A 25,825-nucleotide genomic window follows, 5' to 3' on the forward strand; every position below is an offset into this window, starting at 1 on the left:
GGCGTCCTCCCCCCGTCCGTGCACCCCAGGACTCTTCCTTTGGGGGGACGAGGTGCTGAGAAAGCCATCCGCTCCTCCACTGCGGCTCCTTCCTGCACCCTGTCACCCTGGACCCTCGGCTGCCACTCTGGGCAGGCGGAGTTTCTCCTGGAGCCTCCACCCACCAGATCTGGGCGGGCTGCCTTGCTGCAGTCATTTCCCTGCCTCGTCCCTGGTGGCCTGGGGCCTCGGGGCCGGGCGTCGGGCCATAGCTTAACCACAACTACAGAGCTGGAAACATCACAGCTGGCGTGGAGGCCTCTGCCCGCTCCCTGGCATCTCTCCAAAGACTAAGAACGTGGCTTGTGCCGGTCACTTTCCAAAACAGGCGGGCCCTAGACCCACTCAGCGCCGACAGAGGTTGCCATTGCTCCACGGAGCCGCCTAGCAGAGGGAAGCATGGACGCGCTACATCGGCCGAGTGAAGAACCGAATCGCAGGGTCCACCCTGCTCCTCGGGGCTGGTGGAGCTCCGCCCTGGCTGCTTGGTTGGGTCCCACTGTGGGCCGTCCCCCTGATCTGTGTCTTGCTAATTTCTGCTCCTTGTCCCCTCAGATTCATCCCAAACCGCATCAGCGAAGTCTCGCAGGTGGCGGTGAATCAGCTGCTCCTCCAGCCGCCTCCCACCGGCCCCCAACCCCTGGCCTCCCCCAGACCAGGCCCCTGGAGGAAGCAGCCAGATGTCACGGCGCCCTGTGACATCAGAGGTCGGATGTCGGGTGGGCAGCCTTCCCTCCCCCCTCTCATGGCAGCTGTGGGCGGGGACTGTCCCCCTGGCTGAAGAGACCAGAAGCTGAATGGCAACGGACCCAGCCACCAGGGTTCCCATTGGCTGAAGCAGCCGCCCTGTCACCCCACATCAGCCCTGACAACCCTGGACAGACACGGTGCCCTAGACCCGGCTGGCCAGCCTGCGGGGGGCAGCTGCAGCTTGGATGGCCGAGGCCCCCCCACCTCCAGCTTTCCTTATGAGCACGGCTCCTGCCTTTCCTGGCCGACGTCCCCGCCCTCACCCTTTTGGGGACAGGTGACTCTCGCCCGAGAGTGCACCCCAATAAACCCTCTGTGGGTGCCCCATTCTTGTTCCGAGGTCCTGATCTCGGCCCCCCCTGCTGTCCAGCCTCCACCCTGTGGTCCCCCTGCCTTAGCTTCCTGAGTTGGGATCACGGGGGTGGGCCACCGTGCCTGGCTGCACACCCCCCAAATCTGCAGTGTGTGCTTTGGGATGGCTGCCCACTACCTGATTCACAGGCCCTTGGTGCCGCCTTGTCCTAGAGGAAGATCCTTCTGGAAGCCTTGCTTTACTCCCATATCCTGGCAGAAGACAGGGGGCAGCCACCACCCTAAACCCCCACCGTGTGTGGCCAGGTGATCCCAGCATCCGGGCCGCACATCCTCGGAGAAGGAGTCGGGCTCTGCACTGGGGGCTGTTCTCGGGTCTCCTCCTTTTCTGGAGAGGGCTGAGGGGGATCCTTTGCCAGAGCGCATTCCTGTGGGGATCCTGTCGTTCCCAGAAAGGAGCAGCAGCGGACAACCCGCTCTGGGGTCCACCCAGCAGCCTACCTGGCTACCTTGGCGCCGAGGCTCCCCGGCCCTTGCTCTGCTCCTGCGGTCACAGCCGTGCAGTCGCCAGAACACGAGGGCCCCGCTGTGGTTGAAGTGTGTTCTCCCTCGTGTGGGAAACTTGATCCCCCGTGATCTGTTCATGGTGTGTAGAGGAGGGACATTTGAGAGGTGATTGATCTGTGAGCTTTGCCACGTGAATGAGTTAATCCATTTACAAATGATTTCCTTTACGTTTCAGATGCGGAGATTTTTCCAAAAGGGTCTACGTGGGAGGGCTTAGGGGGGTGGGGAGAGAAAGACACAGACCAGAGGTGACATTGGGGCTCCGGGATTCCCTTGGTTCAAATTCTGTTTTCACTAATGAACCGCTGGAATCCTAAGCAACCTGTATCATTTTTCCTGCTTCTTTCTTTCTTATCCATGAAGTAAAAATGCATTGTGATGGCTAAATAAATTATTTAGAAACGTGTTGAGTGCCCCTGGGTTCAATTCCCAGGATAATAATAATGATAATAATAATAATAAAAAATAAACTTATGCAGCTGCTTAGCAAATGGCAACAAGAGGTATTGGTGTCTGGGGGCTTGGGAGACCCCCCTGCATTACTCCTAATTAATCGATTTCTGTGGGTAGCGGGGAGCTATAGAGAGTTTCAGGCAGGGGAGGGATCTCAGTGTTGCTTAATCTCACATTCCTCAGATGGAAAGTGCAGTGATGCTCCCTGTCCCGTTCCCTGGGTGGTGCTGTGGAGGGGACAGAACCTGGTGGACATCCCAAGGGATCCAGCCGTCCACTCCCCCAGCCCCCCCCCCGCAGCCCCGGAAACTCGGAGGAATTTCCTCTGGATGAATCCTGTCCCCGCGTCCTCGTGTCCTGGACCCTTCTCCCTGCTCTGTGCCCCCTTAGTGGCTGCTCACCCTTCAGCTCCCGGCCAAGCCCCCGCCCTCCAGGAAGCCCATGGGACCCCAGGGCTGAGCAGCGCCCTCTCTGGCCGACCCACCTGCCCACGGTGGGGACCGGGCTGAGTCCCACTGGGCTGCCAGCCTGGTGGCGCGGGGGCAGTGACGCTCGCGTTAGGAAGCGGGTCACTTCCCCACTTCTCGGGGTTGATCAGTGTCCCGTCCTAGAGCCCTACCCTCCAGACCCCGGGAACCGGGACAGAAGGACCCCTGAGCCCTGGAGGCTGCCGGAGCACGGCCCTCGGGGCGGCTTTCCCAGGTTCCCCGTCACGTGGTCCAGCCGCCCGCCCCCTGCCCGCCCCAGCCCCCTCCCCGGCCGGACCTGCTGCTCTGCTCCAGCCCCGACCCTGACCTGCTGGGTCTCCAGCCCTGCACCCCCCCACCCCTGCACTGCGGGCCAGGAGGGCTGGCCACCTGTCATGCCCAGGTCAGGCACAGCAGGAAGGGTGTCCTTGAATGAATGAACAGCTTTGGCCATGACCTGGTCTCTGATGTTGTGTGTCCCTCAGTCCTCCCCCTCCTCAGCATGCACAAGTGTGTCCCTCGGTTTTGTTATTATTATTATTATTATTATTAGCATTATTCTTTTGGTACCGGGGCTGAACCCGGGGCCACTTAAGCACTGAGCCACGTCCCCAGCCCTTTTTTATGTCTCATTAGAGGCAGGGTCTCCCTGAGGTGCTTAGGGCCTCGCTAAGTTGCTGAGGCTGGCTTTGAACTTGAGATCCTCCTGCCTCAGCCTCCTGAGGTGCCGGGTCCCTGAATGGCCACAGGGAGCAGAATCCCTCAGCTACCTGCACCGGACCAGGACGGATGTGGGGTCCCTTCTCTCGGAGCGAAGGCACCAGCACCTGTGAGCCGGGGCCGAGTCAGGGCAGCGTGGCTGGGAGGTGGAGATGGGGTGAATGAGGTGAGGGCATCGGCAGGTGAGGGACAGGCCATGTTGGACCTTGTGGGGCCACAGGACCACGTTCTGTGATGGGAGGTGAGTGGAAGTGACAGGAATGACCTTCAGCCCGTGTCCCCAAGGGAAGGCAGGGCGCCTTTCTTCAGGCTGTCCCCGTCCTGCACCTGGGCCGCGTGGCATCTGAGGAAGGAGGAGCCTCGGGTGCAGGAAGGGTCCTCAGATGACCTCCCCCGGGTCCCTGGTGCCCTGGTCTCTTCTCTCATTCACTTATTCATTCAACACCCGTCACGAAGCCCCGCTTGTGTGGTGGAAGTCACGGGGCTGGCCGTCTAATGGACAAGAGAAACCAATGTCCACACAAAGACTTAGTGATACAGTCTGCTGAGTGAGACTGTAACCCAGGGGTGACATTTACCAGGAAGTTCTCTCTGGGGAAATTTGAAGCTTTTCCCAGGGGACAATGGAGGGACGGTCACAGTGCCCCCTTGCCTGCTGTTCTAAAGGGCAGTGGGAATTGCCGGAGCGTTGGTCAGCGGACGACTGGACGAGGCAGCGTCTGCAGTGTCGCCTCTGGGACGCAGCCAGGCTCTGGAGCTGTGGGGCAGTCCCCTCCCCACTGTCACCCAGAAGGAAGTAACTGACTTCTCCTTTGGCCACAGAGGGAAGGGCAGGAAGGGAAGAGGTTCACAGGACACTCGGGTGGGAAGGATGCCAGGGGCTCTCCAGCAAGTCCCGACCCTCGGACAGACCAGGGAAGGCCTCCCAGGGCGGCCACGGAGTCGGCAAGGACACGTGTGGCTGCTGGGGATTATTACTACTCCTGTTTGTGAAAATTAGTATTTAGAAGCTGGGTTCGGTGGTGCACACCTGGAATCCCAGTGGCTCGGGAGGCTGAGGCAGGAGGATCTCGAGTGCAAAGCCAGCCTCAGCAAAAGCGAGGCCCTAAGCAACTCAGTGAGGCCCTGTCTCTAAATAAAACACAAAATAGGGCTGGGGATGGGGCTCAGTGGTGGGGTGCCCCTGAGTTCAATCCCCAGTGTCAAAAAATAATGTCAGGATTTTGAGCTGCGTTGTCTAATACAGTAGCCACTAGCCACAGGTGCCTCTATGCATTAAAATGAATTAGAGGTAAAGAAGCTTAAAAACCCACTCCCTCAGTTGCACTATTCACATACCGAGGGGCACTAGTCTGGAAGGTGACCTACGACTACGGACCCAGACCATTTCCACCAGTGCAAAGTTCTACTGGGAGGTGCTGACTGGGCCGGGCTCTGGAATTGGGCAGACTTGACCTGGCATCATGCAAGGCTGTGTGACACTGGTCAGGTCGCCTCCCCTCTCTGAGCCTCACTTTCGTCCTCTGTACCTGAGCACAAGGCCATTTACCTGACAGAGAAGGGGAAGGGGGCCCTGGCTCCAGGGAGGGGGCCCCAGGACAGTGCAGTATTGGACACAGGGGTTTCAGAGCCAGGGGGCCCGGGTCAGAGACCAGGCCTCACGTTCCACCTGTGTGACCCTGGGCAAGTCACTCCACCGCTCTCTGAGCCTCCCCGGCTTTGTCTGAAAAATGGAGCCACGTCCTCCTGTCCTCAGTGGGCACAGGAAGGAAGCACACTGCAGGGGTCACTTCAGGTGCCCAGGTGGTGGCCTTCCCCTGGAGCGTCCTCAGGGACAGGATTTGAGCTCAGGTGGGGACAGCCATTGCTAATCGTGTTCCTGTGTCGGGGGGCTTCGAGTTGGTCGGGCAAGCACCGAATGCTCTCGGATGATAGATCCGCACAAGTGGTGAAGGTCCTGCCCCCGCTGTCTGACGGGGTCACAGGTGGGGGGTGCTGGGCAGGGCCCACCCCCTGGAAACCGGAGCCATCGGGAGTGTCAAGCGCTCTGTGATCCTCATGATCCGGACAGCGGGGCGAGCGTCAATCAATAATAAGAGTCTGTGTTGCGTGAGATTGCAGGAAAATTCCAGAAGGAGACTAAGGATGCAGTGGAGACCGGCCCTGAGTGCGTTTCAGTGTCTCCCAGGATACAAACCATGGTGTGTTCCCCAACCTGAACAGCGAGAAATGTTCATCCCACGGTCAACAATTTACACTAGCCCCCCCCCCCCCCAACCCCATCCTAAAGCCACAGCCTGTACAACTCCTGGCTACAGAGAAACAGTCGCTGTGCCCACAGTGCAAGGACCACCCTGTGTAGCTTCTGGGATCCCCCCCCCCCGAGGACAAGAGGCTAATAAATACACATTCCCCAACCAGGAGACCCTCCTTTGCCTGACGCGGAAACTTATGATGAAACCGGAAAACACACAGTTAATATTAATGACAGGTGGGTCGAGGCGCCAAGCCTGCCCTTCAGTTAAAGATTACAAAGACACAGGAATCGGTGCGCGTGGACCAAAGATCAAGGAAGTTCTTTAGGAAAGCAGTTGATGACAGGAGATTACCTTGGAAATTAAAAAGAGTAAAGTTAACGTAGATCTACTTTAGAGGCACTTCAGGGTAGTAGGCTTTTAAATACAGACTTTCACTACTTTAAGTGTGTTTTACTGGGGTCTTAGTTTAGAAGTAAGGAAGCTCACCAGTCATCATAAGTACGCTTTAAAGTTAAAGGTTAATGAAATAATCAGAGGTATGCTTTAAAGTCAGAAGTGCATAATAGGCCAGGAGTCGTGTAGTCTAGCTGCGTCACCCAGCACCTAGTGACTGAGGTGAAATCGTAAAAGCTGAATCGTGATTGTCTAAGGTCATAGAGAAATACTTTGAACAGGGTACTCAATATCTAGGTAATCAATGTTTGTCAGGAGAGATTGTAACTCTTGAAAATTACGTCAATCAAAAAGTTCTGGGCTGTGAAGCTCTCCATTAACTACCCCAAAAAACACCTGTAAAAAGGTTCAAAAATAAAGGTCCCTCCAGGGCCAGGGAGCTGTCTTCTGGAGGCGGCTCCTAACTTACAGCCTGTCGCCCGACTCTTCTTCTTTCACCGACGCCACTCCTCCTCCAGGACCACCCTGGACCCTCACCCCCCCCAGCCGGGGCTGGACCTTGGCACACAAGGGCCATCGGCGATGATGTCCCCGATGCCTGCCATCTGTGAGGCTTGGCTGGCGAGACCAGTCCCCTCCGTGTCTAATTTCCATCTGATTTCCATCTGTGCCATGGACTTCTGGGGGCTGTGGCCACCTCCCCATCTTCTCTGCATTGGGAAAGTTTCTTTTTTTTTTTTTTGAGCAAAAATGACCTCCATGTACGTAGGACATATTTTGGGGTCCGCCCAGCCGATGAGCCAAGTCCCCCAGCTCTATGAGCCGCACAGAAGGGCTGACCTGGACGTCAGCTGGCGCCGTGCGCGGCCCCACGGCCAGCTGAGCTGGGCTGCTCCCTTGAACACAGGTGTCAGCACGGACCATCTCTCCACGTGGATGGAGACAGTGCCACACCCTTGTGCAGAGCCCGTGGCCTGGAGAAGGGGACGGAGGCGCAGCAGTGACAGGCTGAGAGCGGCAACCGCGCACTTCTGCCTTTGGTGGTGGCAGATTGTCAAAATGGCCACGCCTGCGACCCTGCTCAGCCACAGGGGGAGCTGGTCTCCTCACCCCTGCAATGACGGCCAGTGACTTGCTTTGACCCGCAGAATGTGGCGGGAATGATCGTGTGCCAGCTCTGAGCGTGGACCTCGCGTGTCCCTGCAGCACCTGCTCCCCCACCTTGGAGCCCTGACTCTGTCACGGGAATGGGCTTGGGACACCTGAGGGAGGGCAAGTCCACATGGGAGAGGCCTGAGGTCAGTGCCTCAGTGGAGGCTGTCCTTGTCCCGAGAGCTCTAGGCGACCCATCACCTGACTGTAGGCGCAGGAACAAGCCCGGCAGCATCCAGAAGAACTGCCCAGCAGAGCTCAGCCCAAACTGACCGACCGCCCACAGAATTGTGATTAAATAAGCGGTTGTTTTCAAGTTGCTTTATTTTGGGGGCATTTGTTACCTAGCAGATGCTGACGGATACACCTAGGATTCTTGGAAATCCTCCTGGATCCTAATATTAAAGTCTCTTTTGCATTTATTTTTGTTTGTTTGTTTGTTTGTTTTGCACTGCTGACTCTGGAACTCAGGGCCTCATGCGTGGTAGCCAAGCACTCTGTCCCTGAGTTCACCCCCAATTTTAACCCCACCCCTTTTTTTGGTACCAGGGATAAAACAGGGACTCTTAGCCACTGAGCCACACCCCAGCCCTTTCAAAATACTTTATTTAGAGACAGGGTCTTGCTGAGTTGCTTAGGGCCTCGCTGAGTTGCTGAGGCTGGCTTTGAACTTGTGATCCTCCTGCCTCAGCCTCCAGAGCGGCTGGGATGACAGGCCACGGTCTCTGGCACCCCCCTGTTTTGGGGGGTTATGTTGGTGAGTTTCTTTTACTTGCAGCTCCAGATGTGGAGGAAACACGGACGGCCTGCTTAGGTAGCTTTCAAGGGCCCGGTGAGCTGGACAGTCGGGGCCGGGCAGTCGGCAGGACAGAGAGGAGCTGTCGCCAGGGAACCCGGAGGGGGGAGGCCCCGAGGACGCCCTGCTCAGGAGCTTGTCCTGTTCCTCTCACCCCCCGAGGTCACGGGCCAGCTGCACGCTCATCACCTCGGTCAGTCAGCACTGGGATGAAGACAGGGGGACAGAGGGAGAGTCACCGTCACCGCCAGACCTGAAGCCCTAGCCCTGGTGCCACCCGACTGGAGGCCCCCGTCTTCAGCAGCGTTCGGTCCCCATGTGGCTCCTTCCCTGCTGGACGAGTGGCGCCGGCCCCCACACTCCCTGCCCCCTCCAGGCCTTCCCTCTGGGCCACTCAACCTCGTCTGCCCACTCTCCAGGTCTTCCTCGCTCAACCTCCGAGCGGGACACGGGGTCCCTGAGGGACTCCTCATGCTTAATCCCCGGGACCGCAGCCCGCGGCACAGGGTGGGCGGAGGTAGGTGTGACGAGGGGACCGGGCAGCCCCTCTGGGCCCCCGGCACTGCTTCAGGTGCTGTGGGATCCAGCCCTTGTCACCTCAACCCTGGGTGCTGGGTGCTTTTTCCTGGTCCCACTTTGCGGATTGGCCAACTGAGGCTCAGGGTAAGTGCCGACGTGGCGGAGCCCAGGCACCCAGCTCCAGCGCCTCTCTGTTGCCTGATGTTGCTTCCTGAACTGATGAATCAGCCGGGCACATGGGGGGTCAGGTCACCCTCTCTGATGGAGTCCTTGGCTCCTTTTTTCTTTCTTTTTTTAGTACCAGGGATTCCACCCAGCTCCGCTCTTACCGCTGAGCCACACCCCCAGCCCTTTTTATTTTTATTATTTTTTTTTAAATTTTTGAGACAGAGTCTCATTAACTTGCTGAGGGCCTCCCTAAGTTGCTGAGGCTGGTGTCCAACCTGTGATCCTCCTGCCTCAGCCTCCCTCCCTAGTCACTGGGATCCAAGGTGGGCACCGCCACACGTGGCTGTTGAGGTCTGTCTTGGTACAGAGCCAGCTCTGTCTGTGGTGGGGGCCCAGTGGACGGGCCCAGTGGACAGGGAAGGGACAGCGGTACCATAGGTTCTTCATGCAGAAGAAGACCGCGATGCCCAGCAGCGTCGCACCGCTCACGCTGGCCGCCACGACGAGTCCGATGGCAGATCCCCCCGTCAGGGTCAGGCCGGGGTCGTGCTGAACGGGCCTCGCAGGTGTGGGCTCCACGTCGACTTCTGGGGACCAGGGAGGAGCGAGGGTGCAGAGCTGCCCGCCCTGCCGCACATCCCCACTCCCATCTTTCACCCTCGGGTCACCCGGGACCGGCCTCCACCCATCCCGGCCTCTGCCAAGCTCCTCCCCCAGGGGTCGCCGCAGCCTGGCCCCCACCTCCCCACCAGCTGGAAGCCGCAGGGTCTTTCTTTTCTGTTTTCAAACTTAATTTTTTTAACTTATTTATCTATTCTATCTGTCTGTCTGTCTATCTTTCCATCCGCTCGGCAGGCGCGTGCTGGGGCGCAGAGGGGAGAGAGGGCTGGAGCTGGGTCCTGGGCTTTCATTGGTGTCAGCCGCAGCTGGCCTGCTGGAGGGAAGGGCAGAGGGCACTTTGGCTAGAAGGGGTCTCACAGACCCGGGCGCGGAGGTGCACACTTGTAACCTCAAGCGGCTTGGGAGGCTGAGGCTGGAGGATCTCAAATTTGAGGCTAGCCTCAGCAACTTAGCAAGAATCTGTCTCAAAATAAAAAGTAAAAAGGGCTGGAGAGGGGCTCCGAGACTAAGCGCCCCTGGATTCAAGGATTCAATCCCTGATCCAAAAAAAGAAAGGGCCTCCCAGGCTTCCGGAAGGTGCTCAGGAGAGCCCTGAAGTCCGCCGCAGACCAGCCGGGGTGCAGCAGGGGTCCTGGGGGGGGCTCACGTGGCTCAGGTGGCAGCGAGACGGTCACAGGGTGGGAGGACAGCAGCTGCTGGCTGTTCCTGCCCGTGCACACGTAGGTGCCCAGCAGCTCCCGGGACAGTCGCCGGATGAACAGCGTCTCTCCGGTGCCACAGAGCCTTCCGTTGAAGGTCCAGGTCAGCTCGGGCTCGGGGTCCATTGTGACCGTCCACGCCATGATCACCGAGAAGTTGAGGTCGCTGTAGATGACGCCCCGGACGGCGCTGGGGGATGTCTGCAGCTGCACTTGCCTGCGGCTGTCTGTGGGAACAGGGAGCAAGGCCACAGGGTGGAGGCCGCTCAGGGAGGCTGCGCTCATCCATCCACCCGCGAAGGAGCCCTGAGCCGCTGGCCTGGGGCGGCGCCCGCTGAGACCACAGTGGACGGAACTTTTGGTGCCCCTTGCCCTTGCCCTCACCCCCAGGGTCTCGGGTGGGAGCATGGGGCTTGTCCCCCACCAGGCCCTGAGCTGCTCAGTGGGGTTGCGCTCCGTGGCCATGGAGATAACCAGCCCCTGCCTTCTCTTCCCGGGCACCCCCAGCCCTTCCCAGCTCCCCATGGGCGTCTAATTCGGGGTGAAGCAAATCGAGGACCCTGGGCTCAGCAGCAAGAGGACAGACAGCCGCCTGACGGAGTGGGAGAGGGAGTGGGGGGATAATCAGTGGACCGGTGGGTGCATGCATAGCTGGGGTGAGGTAAGAACTGTGAAGAAAAAGATGAGGGGTGGGTTGGACTGGAGGTGGGTCGAGCCCAGTTCAGGTCAAAGAAAGGCAGATCTGAGGGGTCGTGAGACCCTGCGGGACCCCTGGGCTGTGGGGAGAACTTTTTGTTGTGGTGGTGGTTTTGGCCCTGGGGATGGAACTCAGGAGCACTCAACCACTGAGCCCCATCCCCGGGCCCTTTTTATGTGTGTTTGAGACAGGGTCTCACTAAGTTGCTCAGGGCCTCTCTAAGTTGCGGAGGCTGGCCTCAAATTCGAGGTCCTCCTGCCTTAGCCTCCCGAGCTGCTGAGATTACAGGTGTGTGCCCCGCACCCGGCCCGGGGAAGGACCTTGACTCTGAAGGAGGTGGGAGTCTCTGAAGAGGAGGGAAGAGGGCTGGCTGAGGTGTGAAGGGCATGGCTTTGGCTGCCTCGGGGGAAACCGACTTTAAGGCTGCAGGAGTGGGAAGCGGGGAGCGAGCTGGGGGTGACCCAAGGGTCCGGCGTTTCCTTTCCACGATTTTTCAGGGAAAGGGCTTGGAGATCTGGGGATCCTGGGGCCAGGCCTCAGGGACGGAGAGGGATACATCTGGGATTTGAACTTGGGCCCCCTGACACTGTGGCACAGGCTGGGACCTCCACCCAGAGCCCACGTCCACCTTGAGCGCAGTGTGAGCAGTGAAAAGGAGCTGGGCACAGCCAGGGGCTCCGGGAGGGCTTCCCAGAGGAGGCGGTGCCCGGCGGGGCTCGGAGCAGGAGAGGGCGCCCAGCCACGGCAGGCATGACCTCCGCCGAGACAGCCGCCGGCCCTGGGGTCCTCCGTGGGCCAAGTGCCACTCATGGTTGTCGGCTGCCCGTGAGACCCGTGGGAGGTGGTGTGATCAGCACAGGGCATGAGGCGCGGCCAGCTGTCATCTAGCCACCCGCCCCTGCCCCGGGGCTGCACTCACTGTTGGCGCGTCCCTGTCCCCTGCTGGTTCCCAGCACCGTGGCATCGCTGTCCGCATCTTGGGCTGTCACATTGGTGATGAGCAGGGGGCCCCGGGCGCCCAGCCACTCCCTGCCCATGTGAGCTGGTCCTCGGAGGCCCGCGGGAGAGGCCACGGCTGCCGGCTGGGCCTGGCGCCCTGGGAGCTGCTTCACGGTGGGGAGGCCATCGGGGCTCCTGGGGACAGGCGGACGGCCACCGCCTCCCTCTGCCAGGGGCAGCTCCAGGGATGCAGAACGGGTGCTGCAGGCGAGCAGGGTGCCTTGGGGCGGGGAGGAGGGACAGGACACCACAGTGAGATGCTGCCCACATGGGCTGGCGATGGCGCTGCACAACAATCCCAGCTAGACGAGGTCCCCGGTGCCACACGGGTCACAATCCAGCCGTACCTTGCAGCCACCCTGCAAAGCACCCAGCACCGCCGTGCCACGGCCACAGGGCCAGCACCTTTGTCTGCTCTGCTTCCCAAAAGGCTGACTTCCCTGGGCGGTGGCCTGGGGTCCCCTGGCCTGTTGCTGCTGGCTGGCTTCTGCCGGTGGGTGACTCCTCTCTCCCTCACATTAGACTGTCTGTTTCTTGCCTCAGCCCTGATTGATACGACTATTATCCCCATGACAGAGAAGAAAACCAGAGTCGGGGAATTTAAGACAGCTGTGTCTGATGCCATAGGTGTGACAGTCTGTTTTACAGGCAGGGAAGCCAAGGCACAGCAGGCTTGAGTCTCAGACTTGGGGTCTTAGTCTGTCTTGTGTTGCTATCACAAAATACCCGAGGCTAGTGCTTTATAAAGATAAGAGGTTTATTTGGTTCTGGTGGCTGGAAAGTCCAAACAACAAGGTTCCACAACTGGTGAGGGGGCCCCTTGGCTGTGTTGCAATGTGGTGGAGAAACCAAGGACCTGACCCATCACCTGTGCCTCCTCTCTGCTTTCCTTCCCTTCTTCTGTTTTTCTGTACCTTGCTTTGAGACTTTCCAAAAATACACTGGCACATATATGTAGCTATATATAGTTGCATATAATCTATAGTTTGTTGACGCAGAATCCATAGGACATATCATTTACTCAGCCCCACATGTTTCATCATTCTGAAATCACAACGGGTCATACGCCAGTGTGCGGTATGACGTTCAGAAGCAGATGGGATATTTGGCCTGGGTACCCTGATAAGCGCTAACATCGTCTTTTCTTTCTAAAGGTTAATTAATTATTTTAATTGGCGAGTACAAATTTATATATTTAGGGTGTGCCACTTGGTGTTTTAAAACTCCACTGTGGAATGACTCAACTGAGCCAATTCCCACATGCATGTCTTCACAGCCCGTGACCAGAACACTTAGAATCCACTCTCGGCATCAACAACTAAAGTGTGCAACTGAGGGGCTTTGCATATCCCCACCACCTGCATTCTGGTGCTCACAGGTGACCATTGGGGAGGCACATTTCCCTTGAGGATTGTGCAAACATCATCACAATCGATGTTAGCACATTTTCATTACCCCCCCCAAAGAAATCCTGGGCTGGGCACCATGGGGCACCCCTATAATCCCAGCTGCTCAGGAGGCTGAGGCAGGAGGATGGCAAATGAGAGGCCAGCCCGGGCAACTCAGTGAGATCCTGTCTCAAAAACTAAAAAGGGCTGGGGACGGGGCCCAGTGGTCGAGCCTTACTTGTAAGCTGTGTGAGGCCCTGGGTTCCATCCTTAGCGAGGGGTGGGGTCGGCTGGCCCCTGTTTTGCCCAGTGGCACAGCACCTACTCATCATACTGAATGCGAGTCGTCCCCCGGCTTGACCAGGTCTACGAGCATCTGGCTCTCTTTCTTAATCTCCCTCTTTTTAGTGCTATTTAAATAACCGCGTTTCTCTAAAGTAAGAGTTCTGGAATCATCCATGCGGTTCCAGCTCTGAAATCTCATCCTTTGTCTTCTTAAAAGTTACGAATAGTTAAAAATAAAAAGCCTGAGGACAAAACAAACCAGGAACCTCGGTTCCCAGCTGGGGTCTAGCCCCGGGGGCTCCCGCATGCCCCTGCCAGCTCCCAAGGCCTTGGGGAGGGGCCTGGGGCTCCTGGGGGGAGAGGGGCGGCAGGGCACCCATGAGGCTTCTTTGAGGAGGCCTGGTGCATGCCCAGGGAGGTGGCTTGAGGGGAACTTCTTGGAGACCTTGGAGTGTGGGAGAAGGGGACTCAACCTGTACGTCCCCAGATGAAGGACAGGGTGGGTGAAGCTCACGGGGACAGGCGGGATGGGCCTGCGCGTCCCTTCCTCCCTGCCCACAGCCTCAGGGTCCCAGAGGACAGCTCGGACTGGGGGGAAGGACACAGAGACAAGAGGCCCACAGAGTCTTGTCCTCGCAGGCTGAATTGGGGACCCAGCAAATCTTGAAACTAGGTGATTTGGGGTTTAAAAGTGACACAGAACTGGACTTTTTAAGGCCTGGAAGAGAGGGCAACTCATTTATTACCTAGAGGCCTGCGTGTGTGTGGTCTCTGAAAGGTGTGGTCTCAGTCGCCAAAGGATCCAGCCTCAAATTACTCACTTTTCTGCCACTTCCAAGCTCTGTGAGCTGGGGAGGGCACTCACTAAACCTCCCTGAGCCTCGGTCTCTTCTTCTGTGAAATGGGGATCATAGGCCCCTGCCCGAAGGGGTTATGTTCCTGCCTGGAAAGCCCTAGAAGGGGCTGGCCGTAGACGTACTCAGGTACCGTGACGGCTTATCACGGTCACTGCTATAGTTCATTATTCTTATTGTTTTATTGGCTCGTGGACAGCAGCGGTGAGACAGGGTGCTCTGGTGGAAAGGGCCTGGGCTGGGATTCTGGGTTCCCGTGGTGCCATCGGCCAGCCCCTGTGGTCTGGAGTAGGTGCCCTGTCCCCACTCAGTGCCTCACTGTCCTCCTTGGTAAAGGGGTCCGTAGTGTCGCCGGTTGGGGTGGAGGGGGTGTGGTTCAAGAGCGCTGTGAACTGGCTGCCTGGTCTTTAAACTGACCAGCGCAGGGTGACCAGAGCAGTTGACTTGCACGGAGACTCTTCCTGGGGATGTCCCCTCCTGGTCCCCAACCCTTGGGGAATCGATTTCTCTCACTCACCTAGGAGAAGCAGCTTCTTCCAGGCAGGGCTGTGACCGGAGCGGGTGTCCCAAGGACACTTCATGACGCTGCGCTGTGCCCGGGACCCAAGCTGGGAGCGTCTTGCTGGGCGCTACGCTCCAGGTGATGGGTCGCCCCGCAGTTAAGCCGCCGGGCCCCGCCCACAGCCCCGGCCCCGCCCCTCCCCGCCCACCGCTGTGGCCCGGCCCCGCCCACAGCCCGGCCCCGCCCCGGCCCCGCCCCGGACCGCCCACCGCCGAGGCCCGGCCCCGCCCACAGCCCCGGCCCCGCCCCCCGCTGCCCGGTTTCCCCAGTCCCTGGTCGGTGGTGGTGGAAGGGCGCAGGGACCCAGGGATTTCCTCCTCCTTCACCTCCCCGCCACCCTCCCTGGGGGAACCGTGACGGTGCGAGGTGAGGCCAAAGAGCCTTCTGCCCGCAAAGTGGAGCAATGGGCAGAGGTCCCAGGTAGGTGGCAGCGGGCCCAGGGCTGGCCTCCTGGCTTCCGGCCCAGGCTCTGTGACCATCGGCTCTGAGCTTCGGCTTTTATCCCCGGTAAAATGAGGATGCAGCCAGGGGCCTCGTCGAAAGCCTGCAATCCCAGAGACTCAGGAGGCTGAGGCAGGAGGATGGCCAATTCAAGTCCAGCCTAGCAATTTAGCAAGACCCGGTCCTAAAATAAAAGATAAAAAGGGCTGGGGGTGTAGCTCCTTGGTAAAACACCCCTGGGTTCAATCACCAGTACCAAATAAATAGGTAAATAAAAACAAAAAAATTAAAAATAAAAATAAAATCTAAAAATGAGCGTGTTAATAATAGAGCCTGTCCCAGAGGCAGAGGGAGTTCAGTGTTAGGGCCAGGGTGCATGTAGGTGCTCAAGGAAAACTCGCAGCTATTAAAATAATGCTATTTACTATTATTGGTATCCAGGGTGCCCCAGAGGCATGTTCAGAATTACTTTCCTAGGACTCTGCTCATACTATATCCTGAAGTTAGATACTGGAAGGATTAACCAGAAAATCTCCTTTTCCTGATCCTACTGACTCTCCAGGCTTATTGCTTCCTCCTCAAATTAATAATTTTGTCACAGCTCAGTTGTAGAGCATGCACAAGGTCCTGGGTTTGATTTCCAGGAATGAAAAAACAAAGCAAAACAACAAAAAATTTTTCTACTGTTCAAATGAATCGCTGGTGTTTATTGAACACTTACTGTCTGCCATACACATCGGCAGCCTTCTTAAAACTGTTGCCTGATCAAATCCTCACTGAAGCCTCCCAGGGGTGGCTATGGTCATCTTCACTTTCCAGTGGCTCGCCTGACTTTGCACAGCTATTCACAGTGACTTCCTGTCAGTTCTTGGAGGGAGCCACCTCAGGGCCTTTGCACTTGATATCTCTGCTCCAAAGAACCTTATACAAATCATCTCATGGCTGGCTGTGTCTTGTGATTCTGGTCTCAAATCAGATGTCATCTCCTCAAAAAGGCTTTCCTAACCGAACCGCTGCAACTCAGCTACCCAGCTCCTTGCTACTGAGTCACGTTTCCCTCCCCCCCTTCCCAGTGTTTCCTGACATGACCTCATTTATTGCTTTGTTCACTTGTTTATCATCTGTCTCCTTCTTCCCTCCCTGCCTCCCCCAGAATGTCAGATCCAGGAGACAGGGGTTTTTGCCTGACTCATAGCTGTGCACATCATAGAGCCTCATCATATGTTTTTTTGTTTTTTTTTTTTTTAATGAATAAATGAACAAGTGAGTGAGTGAGATGAGAGTGTTGGGATTTGAACTCGGGTCTGTCTGACTCACTGGCCTGTTTTTCCTGCCTAGAGAGGTCCAGGCTCCACCCAGGGGCAAAGATTCACCCCCGAGACTCTGATAATAGTCATTACTCGGAGACTTGGTTATTTATTAGCATCTGCCAATAAGCCACCCCTTTATGGCCTGCCTGGCCGCAGCCGGGTGCTGGGCCGGCCAGGAGACCACGAGAGTCTGAGCGGTAGCTGCAGTGTGCGCAGGACTCTGGTGTCTGCTCCTCCCCCTTCACCCTGTTTTATTGTATTTTTGGAACTGGGGACTCAATCCTGAGCACTCTACCATTGAGCCCCATCCCCAGTCCTCCTATTTTTTACTTAGAGACAGGGTCTTGTTGAGTTGCTGGGGCTGGCCTCGAACTTGTAATCCTCCTGCCTCAACTTGTGGAGTCAGGGTACCGCCACCCAGGTAGCCGCACTTGGACTTCCCTTTGGAAAATCCTCAGGGCTCAGGACTGACCAATCAGAACGCTTCACACCCCCTACCACCACCACCACCACAGTGGCAGGGGCCCATGATCCCCATTTCACAGAAGAAGAGACTGAGGCTCAGGGAGGTTGAGTGCCCTCCCCAGCTCACACAGCTTGCAAGTGGCAGAAAAGTGAGCAATTTGAGGCTGGATCCTTTGGCAACTGAGGCCACATTTTTCACAGACCACACTCGGGCATCTAGATAATAAATGAATTGCCCTCTCTTCCAGGCCTTAAAAAGTCCAGTTCTGTGTCATTTTTAGACCCCCAAGCCACCCAATTCTAAGCTTTGCTTGGTGCGCAACCTGTGATACCCTACAGTGAGGACAAGACTCCGTGGGCCTCTCTCTGTCTGTGTCCTTCCTCCCCATCAGAGCTGTCCTCTGAGGCCCTGAGGGTGTGGGCAGGGAGGAGGGGACACGCAGGCCACTTTCACCTCACAGTGAATGATGGTGTGACTCTGGGCAACCAGAGCATCTCGTGGCCCAGTGATGGCTTGAGAGTGGGGCAGCCCGGAGGGAGCCATCCTGGGGCTTTTATTGGAACTCTGGGGAACAAGGCCTTTAGTTTTCTTTTGGATTTGCTACTGGAGGGATGAGGGTGCAGCTGCTGACTCCATCTTTCTCCTACGAGTAGAGAGACGGCCTAACGATGAGGCCAGCAGATAGGAAAGCCATAGTCAGGTCAGTAGAGAGACTTCTGATGACATCATTCAGACGCCTAGATTCACCCCTGCCTGAAGTCCACGCGAATCCTTGTGTTATTCTCATCTAAGGTTCCCACTGTTTTTCCTGAACCAGTTCCATTTGGGATTCAGCTACTCGCATCCAAAAGGTTCAGCTGATTGAAAGCAAAGATGAAGGGTGATTCAAGAGGATGAGACTCCCGATGGATCGAGGGGAGACGGAGGTTGGATAAGGGACATAACAGTCAAACTGACCCCAGAGGAAGGAGGAGAACTGAGCAGGTCGGCATTTCCCACCGCTGCAGAGCTGCAGCCGGCCCCTGCAGTAAGAGACCAGCTCTCCCTGACTGAAGCTGCTCAGGGTCCGGGGACAGCTCCCTGCCTCTGCGAGTTTCAGGCTGCTGGGAGAATCCACGTCCCTCCAGACTCCCTTCCCTGAGCCATGTCAGTGTCTCCAGCCACTCTGGAATGCCACCCTCTCTCAGTCAGGGAGAGCTGTGTACCAACCTACGCTTCCACCAGAGGACGGTAAAACAGACCCACAAGACCCGTCTGTCCGCGTTCTGAGTGAAGATTTCTGTCTGGCAAGTTGCCAAAACCTCTCCGCCTCGCTCCTCCCATCCAGGGCAGTCATGACAACTGCCCGCATGGACAGATGGACAGAGATCTTGACCGTGAGCTGGCTGCTGTTTTTTTTTTTTGTGTGTGTGTGCTAAGGATTGAACCCAGGGGCGCTTATCCCCTGAGCCCTGTCCCCAGCCCTTTTTAACTTTTTAAATTAGAGACAGGGTCTCACTGAGTTGCTTAGGGCCTCGCTAAATTGCTGAGACTGGCTTTGAACCTGGGATCCTCCTGTCTCGGCCCCAGCGAGCGCCACCCTGCCTGGTGCTGGCCGCTGTTCTTGACACAGATGAGCTCTGGGACCGGCTCCTGTGACTTCAGACTTCACAGCTCTTATCTCACTCTCTCCAGCGGCCCTGTGAGGCAGGTAGGTGCCGCCCTCTCCCTCCTACTGCAGCAGAGGAAAGGGAGGCCCAGAGAGGTTGAGTGACTGATCCAGGCCACACAGCTGCTGAACGGCTGGGCAGACCCAGCTGTTGGGATTGGAGCCTGGGGTCTCAGCGTAAAGGCCCAGGTTTTAAAAACCTTCCAACATCTCTAAGTGGTAGAAAAAGATGGTTTCCATTTTTCACACAAGAAAATAGAGAATACATGAAGCTTCAGTAAATTGTCCAAGCTCTTAAGAGGCAGTACCAGGGTGTCGGGGGGTCGACAGCCAGCATCTCACTGGGAGTTCTTCTTCCCGCCCAGGAGGGTGAAATCCACCCCAAAACTTAAAATCTCAAATAATTAGTGAATAACAAAACACAAATACTCAGAAATATATTTACAAAAGGCGAAGGCCCTGGTAGATCTCGCCCACACGGGAGCTGGAACCAAAGTCAAGATGGCACCCGTTGTTTATTTAAGGGCACATCAAAGGCAGGGGTAAGGTTTCAGGGGCAAAGTCTCCCTTCCTGATGTCTTGCAGTCGGCAGGCTGATTGGCATCTTGGCAGGTCACACCCATCTCAGGTGCTGTGGGGGCCATGGCAGAGCAGGATGGAAACCCACACTGTCCCTGGCGATTGACTAGATGACAAGTGGCCCTTCGCAGACACCAGATGTCTTACCTGGAGGCTCCCAGGCAGGTGACCCGCGTGCAGCCCATGGACGGGCTCTGTGGTGGGTCGGGCCACCCTAGCAGCGCAGGGGGTCTGTCAACGAAGCCAAGTTGTCACAAAGTAGCTTGCAGGCCCACGGGGCTGATGGCCACACCCTCCCTCTTGTCCTGCCAGGGACTGGATTGTGGGAAGTCCTATCCCCCGGTCACTTTCCATGGCCAAAATGCCCCTGTTGTTCCCAGTCAAAGCCCCACCCTGCCCCCTCCAGGGGTTTTGGAAACATCTGCCTTCAATCTGGTCCTCCGATGCCTGAGGAGGAGACGGTGCTGATGTGACGGAGCTGGGGCCTGCGGGAAACCAGGCAGCGCGGACCCCCCTTCAAACCCCAATTCTTGCCATCAAGTCGGAAAGATCTCGGACATGTCGCTCGGAGTACCAGGAAGGGATAGGAAAAGGGAAAGGGGACGCTCTCAAGGGAGGGAGTGGGTCTTCTCAGAGAGGACAGGGACAAGGTTCCTCTCCTGCCCTCCAGTTTTACTAGGGATCCCAGAGAAGTTTCCAGAAAGTCCCACCCAGGTCCAGCGCTTGACTTTTGACTGACATCAGGATGACGTCAGACTTTCAAGTCCCCACTGCCGGGCAGCTCTGTCACCTTTGCCCATGACAAGACCTGATTGGCTTCTGTTTTTTTGCAGTTCTGGGGATTGAACCCAGCGCGTCACCCGTGTCTGGCAAATGCTCCCCTCTCGCCCGCGACCCGCGCAGATGTGACAAACGGGGTTGAAACGGGCTGGCTGCCACGTTAAGCTAAAAAGAAGGCTTTGAAAAATCACACAACACAGAAAGTCGTGTCCAGGTAACTGGGCAGGACGGCTCTTTGACCTTGAGGGTCAAGTTCCAGATGGAAAAGGGAGCGTGCTAGAAAGAGGGCGTGAGACACCCCGCCCCGCCCTGCCCCTGGTTTATTTTACTGCTGGGACATCAAAGGCAGGGATAAGGCTTCAAGAGCAGAGTCTCGCTTCCTGATGTCCTGGCCAGCAGGCTGGTTGACGTCTTGGCAGGTCACAACATGCCAGGTGCTGTGAGGGGTCCTAGGCAGAGCTGGAGGAGGGGTCAGTCCCTGAGGGGGTGCTCCAGGGAGCGCAGTGCGGGGCCTCCCCCCTCGTGGCTACTGGGCTCAACAGTCCTCACACAGCCCTGGACGGCTGGGGACACTCTGCCACTGGGCTGAACCCCAGCCATCTAATTGGCTTCTTAGCCATGCATTCCTACAGACTGTGGGTTAGGAGGACTGTCCCCATCTCCCAGGGTTTCAGGATCTGGTCCCAAAAGTCTCCTTCAGAGCAACCTGGTTCCTCTTAGCTCTATTTGGGCCTGTGTTTCTCTGGCAGTTTGCTGAGGAATGTGACGTGGCCGGTCCACGGAGGCCAGGCCGGGCTGCAGGGGGATTGCTTCTTGGAAAAGAGAGCGTGAGGGGCCAGCAACGTGGGCCCATTTGAGAGAAGCATTCTCCTAACTCTGAGTTCCCACTGTGCCCCCTGCCTGTCCCCTAGCAGTGACACTTCCTGGGCAAACATCCTGCAGGAATAGGCGGGCTGTCCCCCACACCAAGGACTGATGTGACCTAAAGATGGCAAAGGGCCCCAGGGAGAAACCGGGAGGCGGCTGAGGCTTTGTCCTCCCCTCCCTCTAGTGAGACCAGAGGCGGCTTGAAGAAAGGGAACTTGCTTCATTCAGACCCGGCCCTTCCCCTGCATTCAGATCTGTGCTCTCCAGAAAGAAGGCAGTTAGGTCAGCTCCCTCCTGCCACGTGACAGGGACCTGCCCGTGCACTGGGAGAAACTACGGGGGGCAATTGACTTGCCAGGGAAGCTAGTAGGGTCTCCTCAGTCCACTGAGCCCCTCTTTCATAGCTGAGGACGTTTATGCCGGGCACGTGGTTGCCCCAGAGAAAGACTACATTTCCCAGCGTCCCTTGCAACCAGCGTGGTCATGTGACCAGGCTCTGGTCAATGGTGGAAAAGACTTGTGCCATTTCTGGTCACGCCCTTCAAGGACAATCTCCTTTTCTTGTTTTTCCCTCTTTCAGCCTGGATTAGGGACATGGTAGAGAGGAGTCTCAGGTCCTGAGGACAAACGCAATCCCATAGGAAGGGCAGAGAACAAGGTGCCGGAGCCCTGATTCCTACCAGCACGGCCTGTGGCCCAGAGAAATCCACGTTTCTTGTTGTTTTGAATCCATGACAGGCGGTCAAATTTGTACCCTGCTCAGTTGTTCCATTCAGAGGAGATGGGAGTCAGGGGAGGCGGTGACAAGCCCCTGGGTCACAGATCCTGGCCTGATTGTTGGTTTTGAACCCAGGGGCGATTAACCACTGAGCCACATCCCCAGCCCTTTTATATATTTTATTAGAGACAGGGTCTCGCTGAGTTGCTTAGGGCCTTGCTGAGTTGCTGAGGCTGGCTTTGAACTTGTGATCCTCCTGCCTCAGCCTCCCGAGCCACTGGGATTACAGGTGTGCACCACCAGCCCAGCCTGTGCCTTTCTCTCCTCTCTCTCTCTCTTTCTTCCATTGGCTCTGCCTCAGGCCAGGGAGGAACATGCCATTCTTCATTCACTGGGGTCCTAAGTCTCCCCCCAGGAGGAAGGAAGGTGCGGATGAACTGGAGGTCACCCCGTCCCTCTGAAGAGCAGCCCCACCTCTGCAGGGCGGAGACAGCTTTGGGCTTCCCAGGAATGTCAGAAGGTGCAGGGGTTTTCCCGCTGAGGGGGGCTGGCTCAGCCTCGAGCCTGCTGACGTCTGCTGAGCTTTCCAAGATAAGGAAGATCCTCCCTGCCTCCCTTGAAGCAAGGATTCTGCCACTTCCACAAACCAGCGTGAGGTTTGTTATGCAGAAGTGGGATCCAGGCTGTGGTCTGGAAGTTTCTACCACTTATTCTGGCAAAACCATCAGGGGGAGACTGGGTGTTTCCCAGTGACCAGCTCCCTGCACTTGAGAGGCTCTTATCTGTGGGAGCCCAGCAAGCAGGACTTGTGTCTGGAGCCAGCCATTCCTGTAGCTGCAGCAGCTTTTACCCTGCCCGCCCCTCTGTGACGTCAGACCCGGCAGCTCCCCGTCAGGTCTGCAGCTGTGTGGCAGCTTCAGGGCCGGGAGTCAGCTGCTATCACAGGATGTCCTGTCGGTCTTCCCCTGGGTGGGTCTGTCCTGTCAGCCTCTGAGAAGGTGAATGAATCCAATCCTAAATCAAATCCGAGGCCCAAGAACGTCACAGCATCTGACCCCTCCTTGCAACAGTGAGGAAACACAGTGCAACAGTGGGGGAGAGTAGAGCATCCACCTCCAGACAGATTTCTTTCTTTTCTTTTCTTTTTTTTTAGTGCCAGGGATTGAACTCAGGGGTACTGGCCGCAGCACGGGACTGAAGCAGCCAGGGTCACTGCGGTGAATTGGGCTGGCTACTAAATAACGGCACAGAGACACGACATACATTTTTTTTTTAGGGGGGGGACGTTCAGTGACGGCTTCTCAACCTCAGCTTCCACAAAGGGGGCAAGAGAGGCAGGCAAAAAGAGAGACCACGCCTGTCACCCTCCTGTTGATTGAGGGGAAGCCCTTCAAGAAAGTTCACCCAAATAAGGCAAGGGATCGGGTTTCAGGGAGTTGCTTGGTGATGTCTTGTGGTCAGCAGATTGACATCCTGTGGGGATCATAGGCAGAGCGAGAGGGAAGGACACGAACGTCACACAGCCCGGTCAGAGCAGCGGTGTCGTCCAGGCCCCTCACGTACTCAGACGTGCATAGCTCACCACCCAGTCCAGGGCTGGCTGACCACTGAGCCACACCCCCAGCTCTTTTTTTAAATTTTTTTTTGTATTTTATTTAGAGACAGGGTCTCACTGAGTTGCTTAGGGCCCAGTTAAGTTGCTGAGGCTGACTTTGAACTCTCGATCCTCCTGTCTCAGCCTCCTGAGCTCTGGGATGACAGGCGCGCGCCATGGCCCCCCACCCCTCCACCCCGCTCCATATGCATTTCCTTGGCAGAGTTTGAATTGGTCATTCAGAGAAACTCCAGACCTCTGCAGAACTCAGAATGGCTCGGATAAGTTGTCCTTTTGTGAAAAGAAATTGGCATCTTTCTAAGTTAGTCAAGTTAAGAGGGGAGGCAGGCAGAGTGGTTCTCTAATCTCCACCCCCCACCTGCCTAGGATACACCCTTCCACAGGAAGAAGAAATGAAGAATCTGACTCTTGGCCCAGACAGAGGTGCCCACAGGTAGCTGTGGCCTGAGAGACTTCAATTGCATCACAAAAGAATCATTTCTCTCTTTTTTTTGTAATTTTACTTTTTCCCTTTTTAGTGGTACATTATTCATAACAATAGAATTCGTTGTCACACATATCAGACATTCCCAGTATGAACAGCATAATTTGGTGGATTTCATTTCCTCCCTTTTCTCTTCCCATTAGGAGGGGTCAGGTGTGGAATTCTCCCCTGTGGTGCCATATTCACATCCCCAAAATTGGGGCTCTGAAGCATTTTGGATTAGGGATGCTTAACCTGTACTACGTAATAAATATGTGGGCCTGGTGGCAGATGGCCCCACTCAACAAATATTCCCTATCACTATTGTTTAAATAGTAATTGTTTAAAATTGTTCAAAAATCAGTTTCTAATGGTTTAAAATCAGTCTGATAAGTAGACGTAGGCTGAGCTGAGTCACAAACCAGCCCGTGGGAAGCAGGCCCATCAGTCTGAAGCACAGGTGTCCGGTGACAGTATAACTCAAGCCACAGAAGCATTTAAAAATTGTCTAGTAGTTACATTGAAAAGCAAAACGGAACAAGTGAAATTACTTTTAATAATATAATTTATTTAAACCATCCATATGGAACATCATTCAAACATGTGGTCAGTGTTAAAAATTAACAAGATATTTACAATTTTTTCTTCATGCCAAATTTTCCAAATCCGCTGTGCATTATTTGACTCAGCACATTTTCAAGCAGACCACCCACATTTAAGATGCTCAGTGGTCACATGTGGCCGGTGGTCACCGTAGAGGTCAACTCTGGGTTTTTGAAGAGTACATCGTGAAGCAGGATCAGAGAGGTTTGGGGACTGGCTCAAGGGCACACAGCTGGGTCCAGCTCTGCTTGCTTTTTTAGGTACCTGGTTTCCCCAATCCACAGCCTGTTCTGTGCCAAAGGTTCTCAAATTCTAGAGCACGTAAGAATCACCCAGGGAGTTTGTTAAAATGTAGGTCTGAGGTCAGAATTCAGAGTGGGACCCAGGAATCTTTATTAATGAACTCCCCCCCCCCCGTGATCCTGATGTGTGTGGTCACCTGGAAAATTCTCGTTCCCAGACATACTGGAAACACTCGGGGAGCCTGTCACAATCCCAGTGCCAGGTACTTGGAAGAGTCCTATGTCCCAAAGCCCCATATAAATCACATTTCACCACCCACCTCTGCTCTTTGGTGTTGTTTTTTTGGTGCTGGGGTGGGAGCCCAGGGCCCTGGCGTGCAGAGCTGCCCCGAGCTGCCCCGAGCTGCCCCGAGCTGCCCCGAGCTGCCCCGAGCCGCCCCGAGCCGCCCCGAGCCGCCCCGAGCCGCCCCGAGCCGCCCCGAGCCGCCCCGAGCCGCCCCGAGCTGCCCCCAGCCGCTCAGCTCCATTCCCATCCCCAGGAACTGCGCATCTTTTCCTGTCTTCTGGCTGATTGAGGAGGAGGTTCTTGGTGAATGGCTATTGGTGTTGTTGGCCCACCACTCTCCTCTTGTCTTCTTTTCCGTTTCGTTTTTCAGGAGTTCTCTGTCCCTTAAGGATTTTAAGCACTTGCCTGAGGTCAGGGCCATTCTCCTGGAACACCAATGGGACCACTTCCACGAGTGGCCACCAGGGGGCGGAGCTGTCCTTAGCCAAGATTGGAGGGATGCTGCAGGGTCCCCTTGTCCCAGGGCTGGCTCTGGCTCCTGTACACTTGGCCTCTTATCTTTGGGAAACTGCTTGGTTGGTTAAGGGGACATTATTACGTTCTCTGAGCCTCATACGTAAACCCCCCAAGTCTAGGGGCAGCACAGCATAGAGTTTTAAGAACATGGGTTTTGGCATTGGCCGTGGGTCTGAATCCCTCCTCCTTCCCTTAGGGGCCGTGGGAAGTGACCTTGCCTCCTTGAGCCTTTTACTGCTTATGTGTCATGAAATGAAAACCCTCACGAACCTAGATTCAATTAACTGCTCAGGGCAGGATGTCACACAGTCAACCACAGAATGTTCACCGCGCTAGGCACTGGGCATTCAGCGCCAACGGAAACAGGATGGGAAGGCCTGTCTCTGTGAAGCTAGCATTTAGGGAGGGCATACAGTCAACCAGAAGCAGCAGAGTATGACGAGGCTTGGAGAGAAACACACCAGAGATGTGGGCTGGCCACACCTGAGTGCACAGAGAGTGAATGCCCTGCTCAGGGTGGGCTCTCTGAAGGGGTGTCCCCTGAACAAGAACCTGAGTGAGTGGAGGGAGGAAGACATGGTTAACCTGAGGAA

General features: G+C 56.3%; 1 protein-coding gene and 1 long non-coding RNA gene across 2 annotated transcripts; one reads left to right on the top strand and one right to left on the bottom strand.

Annotated features, from left to right (window-relative positions):
* Positions 1 to 7,700: 7,700 nt before the first annotated feature.
* On the bottom strand, positions 7,701 to 14,814 carry Igsf23 (immunoglobulin superfamily member 23). Its single transcript, XM_078031917.1, has 5 exons — positions 14,654 to 14,814; positions 11,530 to 11,829; positions 9,862 to 10,140; positions 9,028 to 9,181; positions 7,701 to 8,111 (listed from the first exon to the last, which is right to left on the bottom strand). The coding sequence occupies exons 1-5, from the start codon at positions 14,715 to 14,717 to the stop codon at positions 8,102 to 8,104; spliced, it is 807 nt and encodes a 268-aa protein (XP_077888043.1). The 5' UTR covers positions 14,718 to 14,814; the 3' UTR covers positions 7,701 to 8,101.
* A 148-nt stretch (positions 14,815 to 14,962) lies between these two features.
* On the top strand, positions 14,963 to 24,749 carry LOC144370783 (uncharacterized). The gene is made up of 3 exons (XR_013430720.1): positions 14,963 to 15,118; positions 17,733 to 18,605; positions 19,976 to 24,749. It is a non-coding gene; the product is annotated as an uncharacterized LOC144370783 (long non-coding RNA).
* Positions 24,750 to 25,825: the final 1,076 nt, after the last annotated feature.

The sequence above is a fragment of the Ictidomys tridecemlineatus genome, chromosome 15 (genome assembly GCF_052094955.1).
Source record: "Ictidomys tridecemlineatus isolate mIctTri1 chromosome 15, mIctTri1.hap1, whole genome shotgun sequence".
Taxonomy (NCBI): Eukaryota; Metazoa; Chordata; class Mammalia; order Rodentia; family Sciuridae; genus Ictidomys; species Ictidomys tridecemlineatus.